This window comes from Salvelinus fontinalis, unplaced genomic scaffold (genome assembly GCF_029448725.1).
Source record: "Salvelinus fontinalis isolate EN_2023a unplaced genomic scaffold, ASM2944872v1 scaffold_2394, whole genome shotgun sequence".
NCBI classification, from domain to species: domain Eukaryota; kingdom Metazoa; phylum Chordata; class Actinopteri; order Salmoniformes; family Salmonidae; genus Salvelinus; species Salvelinus fontinalis.
Window position 1 is genome coordinate 3,669 of NW_026602603.1, and position 10,513 is coordinate 14,181.

Here is a 10,513-nt window from a genome sequence, read left to right on the forward strand (position 1 = left end):
TCCAGTGAACAGGTCGGGGTTCCATAGCCGCAGGCAGAACAGTTGAGACTGGAGCAGCAGCACGGCCAGGTGGCCTGGGGACAGCAAGGAGTCATCAGGCCAGGTAGTCTTGAGGCATGTCCTCCTCCGAGAGAGAGAGAGAAACAGAGATAATTAGAGAGCATACTTAAATTCACACAGGACACCGGATAAGACAGGAGAAATACACCAGATATAACAGACTGACCCTAGCCCCCCGACACATAAACTACTGCAGCATAAATACTGGAGGCTGAGACAGGAGGGGTCGGGAAACACTGTGGCCCCATCCGACGATACCCCCGGACAGGGCCAAACAGGCAGGATATAACCCCACCCACTTTGCCAAAGCACAGCCCCCACACCACTAGATGGATATCTTCAACCACCAACTTACTATCCTGAGACAAGGCCGAGTATCTCCAGTATCTCCAATCTCCAGTGGGTGCGCGGGAGGGGGTAGGTCCAGAATTTTGGGAATCCTGTAGAAAGGAGATCGCGTCTCTTCCCTCCACGAACTCCGGGAAACCTTGAAGTCTCAAATTCGAGTGCCTTTGGAAATGTTCATAATAATCAAATTTCTCCTCGAGTTTAGCGATGGAGTCTTCCAACTTCTTGTATTTTTGGTTCACTTCCTCACGGACGTCCAGGATGGCAGCCTGGTGGTCAGCATGGTCTTTTTCAAGTCTTCTACTGTTGTTCTTCTCCATTTCATGCACAACACATTGGAGGGACAGTTCACATATGTAGTGGGTGTACTTTCCATGTTACAGTATTTCCTTTATAACATTTATAATGACTACATAACTAACAAAACAACATTAGTGTTCTTTAGATCACCTCTGACCATTCCCCACGTTTTATGTTAGATAAATTTTGCCAAGGTTCCTTAGCAGTTCAGACGTCTTTTTCTGTTCCGTATTGTCGTGTCCTGTATATATATTTACACCTTTCTTCGCATATCTTTTATTTATTTTATTATCCAAGAACTCAACTACAAAAGCTTTCCTGCAAAAGCTTTCCTGCAACCCGCTTCACCAATTACAAAAAGTGTTATTTACCTCAATCTGAAAATCCATCGTGGAAGCTAACCAGGGGCTAATTCAGAAGCTAGCCTGAAAGCTAACCAGAAGCTACTCCGATAGCTAGCCAGAAGCTAATCTGTAGCTGCCCCGAAATTAGCCGGTTTGCTGGCTAGCGTTGGTGTTTCAGCTGCCCACGTTTAGTGGTCATCAGCTATTCCTTTAGCTCGATAATCTACCGGCACTTTTGTGCAACGCGACTCGGACCGGAGCATTCCGGGACTCTTTTTCTCTCAGTTTCCCCGGATTCCAGCCGCAGGCTCTGGACACTTGCACCTTGATTTCGCAGCTAGCTAGCTGCAAACCGTGTGACTATTGGCTTACGTCGACCCCGGAGCAAACTCAAATCATTCTGGAGCTAGCCAGCTGAGGAGTTCCATCACCATCCGGACCCGTTTCTTTTGTTGCTGCTGCAGATACGGAACCCCACCGGGCCTTCACGACTGACTGCCGCGACTGACTGCCGACGTTATCTGCCCGAGGGATTTATCCAACTGGCACCTCCGTCCCGACGTTACCTGAACGCTCATCTGAGGCCCGCTAATCGTTAGCTGTCTTATCGGCTGCTATTTGAACAAGTATATCGTACAACTATTATTATTATTATTATTTATTTATTTTATTTTTTTCCTTGGGTCACTATATCTATTTTGCCAATTCGGATTGATCCCCTCTACCACACGGAACCCCACTACACGGAACCCCACTAACCTACCGACGGAAACGCACGAGGTATCTACAAACAGACCTCCATCCTATGCTGCTACCGATAGCCATATACCCGGCCAGCTGTCTGGATCGCCACGACCCCAACCAACCTCTACTCACTGGACCCTTATTGATCACTCGATTAGCATGCCTCTCCTTAATGTAAATATGCCTTGTCCATTGCTGTTCTGGTTAGTGTTTATTGGCTTATTTCACTGTAGAGATTCTAGCCCTGCTCTCTATACCATATCCAACCTCTCAGTTTCACCACCCACATATGCGATGACATCACCTGGTTTCAATGATGTTTCTAGAGACAATATCTCTCTCATCATCACTCAATACCTAGGTTTACCTCCACTGTATTCACATCCTACCATACCTTTGTCTGTACATTATTCCTTTAAACTATTTTATCGCCCCCAGAAACCTCCTTTTACTCTCTGCTCTAGTAGCTCTAGGCGACCAATTCTCATAGCTTTTAGCTGTACCCTTATCCTACTCCTACTCTGTTCCTCTGGTGATGTAGAGGTGAATCCAGGCCCTGCAGTACCTGGCTCCACTCCTATTCCCCAGGCACTCTCTTTTGATGACTTCTGTAACCGTAATAGCCTTGGCTTCATGCATGTTAACATTAGAAGCCTCCTCCCTAAGTTTGTTTTGTTCACTGCTTTAGCACACTCTGCCAACCCGGATGTTTTAGCCGTGTCTGAATCCTGGCTTAGAAAGACCACCAAAAATTCAGACATTTTCATCCCCAATTACAAGATCTTCAGACAAGATAGAACGGCCAAAGGGGGCGGTGTTGCAATCTACTGCAAAGACTGCCTGCAGAGTTCTGTTATACTATCCAGGTCTGTTCCCAAACAATTTGAATTTCTACTTTTAAAAATCCACCTCTCTAAAAACAAGTCTCTCACCGTTGCCGCCTGCTATAGACCACCCTCTGCCCCCAGCTGTGCTCTGGACACTATATGTGAACTGATTGCCCCCCATCTATCTTCAGAGCTCGTGCTGCTAGGCGACCTAAATTTGAACATGCTCAACACCCCAGCCACCCTACAAACTAAGCTTGATGCCCTCAATCTCACACAAATTATCAATGAACCTACCAGGTACCACCCCAATTCCGTAAACACGGGTACCCTCATAGATATCATCCTAACAAACTTGCCCTCCAAATACACCTCTGCTGTTTTCAACCAAGATCTCAGCGATCACTGCCTCATTGCCTGCATCCGTAATGGGTCAGCGGTCAAACGACCTCCACTCATCACTGTCAAACGCTCCCTGAAACACTTCAGCGAGCAGGTCTTTCTAATCGACCTGGCCGGGGTATCCTGGAAGGATATTGATCTCATCCCGTCAGTAGAGGATGCCTGGTCATTTTTTAAAAATGCCTTCCTCACCATCTTGAATAAGCATGCCCCATTCAAGAAATTTAGAACCAGGAACAGATATAGCCCTTGGTTCTCTCCTGACCTGACTGCCCTTAACCAACAGAAAAACATCCTATGGCGTTCTGCATTAGCATCGAACAGCCCCCGTGATATGCAACTTTTCAGGGAAGCCAGAAACCAATATACACAGGCAGTTAGAACAGCCAAGGCTAGCCTTTTCAAGCAGAAATTTGCTTCCTGCAACACAAATTCAAAAAAGTTCTGGGACACCGTAAAGTCCATGGAGAATAAGAACACCTCCTCCCAGCTTCCAACCGCTCTGAAGATAGGAAACACTATCACCACCGACAAATCCACTATAATTGAGAATTTCAATAAGCATTTTTCTACGGCTGGCCATGCTTTCCACATGGCTACCCCTACCCCGGACAACAGCACTGCCCTCCCCTCTGCTACTCGCCCAAGCCTTCCCCATTTCTCTTTCTCCCAAATACAGTCAGCTGATGTTCTAAATGAGCTGCAAAATCTGGACCCTTACAAATCAGCCGGGCTAGATAATCTGGACCCTTTCTTTCTAAAACTATCTGCTGAAATTGTTGCCACCCCTATTACTAGCCTCTTCAACCTCTCTTTCGTGTCGTCTGAGATCCCCAAAGATTGGAAAGCAGCTGCGGTTATCCCCCTCTTCAAAGGGGGGGACACCCTTGACCCTAACTGCTACAGACCTATATCTATCCTACCCTGCCTTTCTAAGGTCTTCGAAAGCCAAGTCAACAAACAGATTACCGACCATTTCGAATCCCACCACACCTTCTCCGCTATGCAATCTGGTTTCAGAGCTGGTCATGGGTGCACCTCAGCCACGCTCAAGGTCATAAACGATATCGTAACCGCCATCGATAGGAAACAATACTGTGCAGCCGTATTCATTGACCTGGCCAAGGCCTTTGACTCTGTCAATCACCACATCCTCATTGGCAGACTCGACAGCCTTGGTTTCTCTAATGATTGCCTCGCCTGGTTCACCAACTACTTCTCTGATCGAGTTCAGTGTGTCAAATCGGAGGGTCTGTTGTCCGGGCCTCTGGCAGTCTCTATGGGGGTGCCACAGGGTTCAATTCTTGGACCGACTCTCTTCTCTCAATGATGTCGCTCTTGCTGCTGGTGATTCTCTGATCCACCTCTACGCAGACGACACTATTCTGTATACTTCTGGCCCTTCTTTTGACACTGTGTTAACAACCCTCCAGGCGAGCTTCAATGCCATACAACTCTCCTTCCGTGGCCTCCAACTGCTCTTAAATACAAGTAAAACCAAATGCATGCTCTTCAACCGATCGCTGCCTGCTCCTGCCCGCCTGTCCAACATCACTACTTTGGACGGCTCTGACTTAGAATATGTGGACAACTACAAATACCTAGGTGTCTGGTTAGACTGTAAACTCTCCTTCCAGACTCACATCAAACATCTCCAATCCAAAGTCAAATCTAGAATTGGCTTCCTATTCCGCAACAAAGCATCCTTTACTCATGCTGCCAAACATACCCTTGTAAAACTGACCATCCTACCAATCCTCGACTTCGGTGATGTCATTTACAAAATAGCCTCCAAAACCCTACTCAATAAATTGGATGCAGTCTATCACAGTGCCATCCGTTTTGTCACCAAAGCCCCATATACTACCAACCACTGCGACCTGTACACTCTCGTTGGCTGGCCCTCGCTTCATACTCGTCGCCAAACCCACTGGTTCCAGGTCATCTACAAGACCCTGCTAGGTAAAGTCCCCCCTTATCTCAGCTCGCTGGTCACCATAGCAGCACCTACCTGTAGCACGCGCTCCAGCAGGTATATCTCTCTAGTCACCCCCAAAACCAATTCTTCCTTTGGACGCCTCTCCTTCCAGTTCTCTGCTGCCAATGACTGGAACGAACTACAAAAATCTCTGAAACTGGAAACACCTATCTCCCTCACTAGCTTTAAGCACCAGCTGTCAGAGCAGCTCATAGATTACTGCACCTGTACAAAACCCATCTACAATTTAGCCCAAACAACTACCTCTTTACCTACTGTATTTATTTATTAATTTATTTTGCTCCTTTGCACCCCATTATTTCTGTCTCTACTTTGCACTTTCTTCCACTGCAAACCAACCATTCCAGTGTTTTTTTTTAGTTTTTATTTGACTTGCTGTGTTGTACTCACTTCGCCTCCATGGCCTTTTATATTTTTATTTAGTTATACATATATTTGTTTGCCTTCACCTCCCTTATCTCACCTCACTTGCTCACATTGTATATAGACTTATTTATTTTTTTCACTGTATTTTTGACTATATGTTTGTTTTACTCCATGTGTAACTATGTGTTGTTGTATGTGTCGAACTGCTTTGCTTTATCTTGGCCAGGTCGCAATTGTAAATGAGAACGTGTTCTCAATTTGCCTACCTGGTTAAATAAAGGTTAAATAAAAAATAAAAATAAATAAATATATTGTTCCAGTAGTTGCTTCTGAACGTGTTAGAATTTTGTCGGGAAAAAGTATTTCTTGAAACAAAGCAAAAGGGCGTGAGTTGTTAACCCCCACCAGTTCCCTCCTCCCCCCTCTGCGGGAGAGAGGGGGCGGCAGCGTAGCCTAGTGGTTAGAGCGTTGGACTAGTAACCGAAAGGTTGCAAGATCGAATCCCCGAGCTGACAAGGTACAAATCTGTCGTTCTGCCCCTGAACAAGGCAGTTAACCTACTGTTCCTAGGCCGTCAATGAAACAAAGAATTTGTTCTTAACTGACTTGCCTAGTTAAATAAAGGTTAAAAAAAGAAGGGATCTTGTTGAAGTCATTCATTGCAAACCTGATCTGACCTATTTGGATCCTCACAGGACAGTCTGTAATCCCGACATATTTCAAGCTGACTACCATTGTCCGTGTTCCCAAGAACTCCAAGGTAACCTGTCTGTAGCACTCACATCTGTGCTTTGAAAGTCTGGTCATGACCACATCAACACAATCATCTCAGACACCCTGTACCCACTCCAATTTGCATATCTCCCCAACAGATCCACAGATGAAGCAATCTCAATTGAGAGGGGAAATACCTATGTGAGAATACTGTTCATAGACTACAGCCCAGCATTCAACACCATAGTCCCCTCCAAGCTAGGGACCTTGGGACTGAAGACCTCCTTCTGCAACTGGATGCTGGACTTTCTGACGGGCCGGCCCCAGGTGGTGAGGATAGGCAAGAACACCTCTGCCACACTGATCTTCAACACGGGAGGCCCTCAGGGATGCGTGCTTAGTCCCCTCTTGTACTCCCTGTTCACCCATGACTGTGTGGCCACACACGACTCCAACACCATCATCAAGTTTGCTGACGACACGAAGGCGATGAGAGGTCAGAGACTTGGCATTGTGGTGCCAGGACAACCTCTTCCTCAATGTCAGTAAGACCAAGGAGCTGATCGTGGACTATAGGAGCAAGAGGGGAGAGCACGTCCCCATCCACATCAACAGGGCTGTTAAAGGGTCTTGCTCTGACCCTACCCACAATCCCTAGACTGTATACAAACCATATGCACACACACACATACTACATTCACACTCCCACACAAAATCCACACACACACAAACCGACACAACCCAAACACACATGCGTACACATTACACACTCACAAACAAACACACACCTTTACACTCATTTGCTGCTGCTGCTCTGTTCTTTATTTTGCTATTATTATTATCTATCCTGATGCCTAGTCACTTTACCCTGCCTTGTACATATCTACCTCAAATACCTCGTACCCCTGCACACTGATTTGGAACTGGTACTCCTTGTATATAGCTTTATTCTTGGGTATTTTATTACACCGTTACAATATATACAGTACCAGTCAAAAGTTTGGACACACCTATTCATTCCAGGGTTTCTTTATTTTTTACAATTTTCTACATTGTAGAACATCAAAAGTATGAAATACCACATAAGGAATCCTGTAGTAACCAAAAAAATCGAAATATATTTTATATTTGAGATTCTTCAAAGTAGCCACCCTTTTCCTTGATGACAGCTTTGCACACTCTTGGCATTCTCTCAATCAGCTTCATGAGGGACTCACCTGGAATGCATTTCAATTAACAGGTGTGCCTTGTTCAAAGTTAATTTGTGGAATTTATTTCCTTAGTGCTTTTGAGCCAATCACTTGTTTTGTGACAAGGTAGGGGTGGTATACAGAAGATAGCCCTATTTGGTAAAATACCAAGTCCATATTATGGCAAGAACAGCTCAAATAAGCAAAGAGAAACGAAAGTCGAATATTATTTTAAGACATGAAGTTCAGTCAATCTGGAAAATTTCAAAAACTTTGAACGTTTCTTCAAGTGCAGTCACAAAATCCATCAAGCGCTAGACCCAGAGTTACCTCTGCTGTAAAGTTCAAGTAACAGACACATCTCAACACTAGCTTGGAGATCCGTTACAGGATGTCTGTCACCCCACTGAGCCCCTATTGCAGGTTAGGGGTCACATCCACTTGAATGTCCTTCATATGACGAACCTCCTACAGAGCAAATGAGGAAAATATGATATATTATGATTTATGTTAGTAACAATACAATATGGGAATTTTATCCCAAAGCTACCTACAGCTAACATATATATTTATGTATGTGATCTATGTAAATAAAGGAGTATAACACAGCTGTAAAACTGTGAAGGACTATATGGTGGAGGCCTACCCATTTCCCAGGAGCATTGTAAAAAGTGGATTTGGGTACAGTGTTTATTTCCCCCTAATATCTTTGAAGATTACACCTAAAATAATTAGGCCTACTTCTTTCTACTGCTGATCTGAGACCATTAGGGTTAAACACTACAGATATAAATGCAATATATGGAGTAGAAAAGATTGCCTGCCCACCAAAGAATCAACATACGTTCTACATGGTCTATTTCTATCTGAAAGTAACACCTCAATCAAGCTTGTTAATTGATCGTTAAGTCCTGTTTGTCAGGTAAAAGGTCATTAGTGGCCTATATAAGCCTCATACAGGCCACGGGAAGACATTACCTGTTGATAACACAGACTATTCTCATGATCATGGGAGGTTTGAGAGAATTACTGCTCTTTGTGATGACTGTGGGGGTTGTCAAAGGTTGGTTCACTAAAGTTTTATTTGGATTGAAGGGATTTGTTTGGGAAATATGCAGAACTTTACAAGTGTGAGATTAAAATTTGACTGTTTCTTCCGCGTTGGTCAACTTTTATTCTTCACTGCTATTAATATATGTAGTTATTTTGTGTCAACTCCACTTCTGTTAACACTTTCTCCTCAGTTTCTTGTTACCCTGTTGGAAAGTCCCAGAAGCAAGAGCAAGTCTCTCTGCAGAGCAGACTTGGAGGTAAGTGTTTCTTTCCACAACCCTTCTAGCTTTGTACTGTGTCTATGGTGCTGCTGTGTTTGACACTCATTCAACACCATAGAGTAACTCAGTTGTCTAAATAATGTTGTCAAACTCTTTGATTTGGTCATTTTGCTTGTGTACCTTAACCTACGTTTTTCAGAGCTGTCATCAAATGACGTCTCCATTGTGCATGCCCTGGCCTTGCTCCGATCCATAGGGTCTGACGCTAAACAAGACAGAGAAGGTACGGCCTGAAACATATACTTAAAAGTCTGTTGGGTTCATGTTGCTCAACATTAGAATGGCAATTTGGCCTAGACCGTGTAGAACAGCTGTGTTGCTGTAGAATACCCAACTGTTCCTTTATGTTTTCTCTCCAGAGTATTTAGAGACTAATGAAGTAGAATCCCAAGCTTCTCCAAACCATGGTAGCTCTACGGCAAATGATGCCCTGTCCTCTGACGACGCTACCTCTGAAGCTGCCACTGGCCCGTCTGACGACGCTACCTCTGAAGCAGCCTCTGGCCCGTCTGACGACGCTACCTCTGAAGCTACCACTGGCCCCTCTGACGACGCTACCGCTACCTCTGAAGCTACCACAGGCCCCTCTGACGACGCTACCTCTGAAGCTGCCCCTGGCCCGTCTGACGACGCTAGCTCTGAAGCTGCCCCTGGCCCGTCTGACGACGCTACCTCTGAAGCTGCCACTGGCCCTTCTGACGACGCTACCTCTGAAGCTGCCACTGGCCCGTCTGACGACGCTACCGCTACCTCTGAAGCTGCCACTGGCCCGTCTGACGACGCTGCCACTGGCCCGTCTGACGACGCTGCCACTGGCCCGTCTGACGACGCTGCCACTGGCCCGTCTGACGACGCTGCCACTGGCCCGTCTGACGACGCTGCCACTGGCCCGTCTGACGACGCTGCCACTGGCCCGTCTGACGACGCTGCCACTGGCCCGTCTGACGACGCTGCCACTGGCCCGTCTGACGACGCTGCCACTGGCCCGTCTGACGACGCTGCCACTGGCCCGTCTGACGACGCTGCCACTGGCCCGTCTGACGACGCTGCCACTGGCCCGTCTGACGACGCTGCCGCTGCCACTGGCCCGTCTGACGACGCTACCGCTGCCACTGGCCCGTCTGACGACGCTACCGCTGCCACTGGCCCGTCTGACGACGCTACCGCTGCCACTGGCCCGTCTGACGACGCTACCGCTGCCACTGGCCCGTCTGACGACGCTACCGCTGCCACTGGCCCGTCTGACGACGCTACCGCTGCCACTGGCCCGTCTGACGACGCTACCGCTGCCACTGGCCCGTCTGACGACGCTACCGCTGCCACTGGCCCGTCTGACGACGCTACCGCTGCCACTGGCCCGTCTGACGACGCTACCGCTGCCACTGGCCCGTCTGACGACGCTACCGCTGCCACTGGCCCGTCTGACGACGCTACCGCTGCCACTGGCCCGTCTGACGACGCTACCGCTGCCACTGGCCCGTCTGACGACGCTACCGCTGCCACTGGCCCGTCTGACGACGCTACCGCTGCCACTGGCCCGTCTGACGACGCTACCGCTGCCACTGGCCCGTCTGACGACGCTACCGCTGCCACTGGCCCGTCTGACGACGCTACCGCTGCCACTGGCCCGTCTGACGACGCTACCGCTGCCACTGGCCCGTCTGACGACGCTACCGCTGCCACTGGCCCGTCTGACGACGCTACCGCTGCCACTGGCCCGTCTGACGACGCTACCGCTGCCACTGGCCCGTCTGACGACGCTACCGCTGCCACTGGCCCGTCTGACGACGCTACCGCTGCCACTGGCCCGTCTGACGACGCTACCGCTGCCACTGGCCCGTCTGACGACGCTACCGCTGCCACTGGCCCGTCTGACGACGCTACC

At 47.9% G+C, this 10,513-nt stretch overlaps 1 protein-coding gene across 1 annotated transcript; it reads left to right on the forward strand.

Moving 5' to 3' along the window:
- Positions 1–5,784: 5,784 nt before the first annotated feature.
- Positions 5,785–10,507, forward strand: LOC129850869 (polysialoglycoprotein-like; the record flags this gene model as incomplete). The annotated part of the gene is made up of 5 exons (XM_055917057.1): positions 5,785–6,150; positions 6,263–8,357; positions 8,539–8,604; positions 8,768–8,851; positions 8,988–10,507. Coding segments are annotated over exons 2-5 (1,731 nt in total), but the record flags the coding sequence as incomplete, so codon positions are not given.
- Between the last annotated feature and the right edge of the window lie 6 nt (positions 10,508–10,513).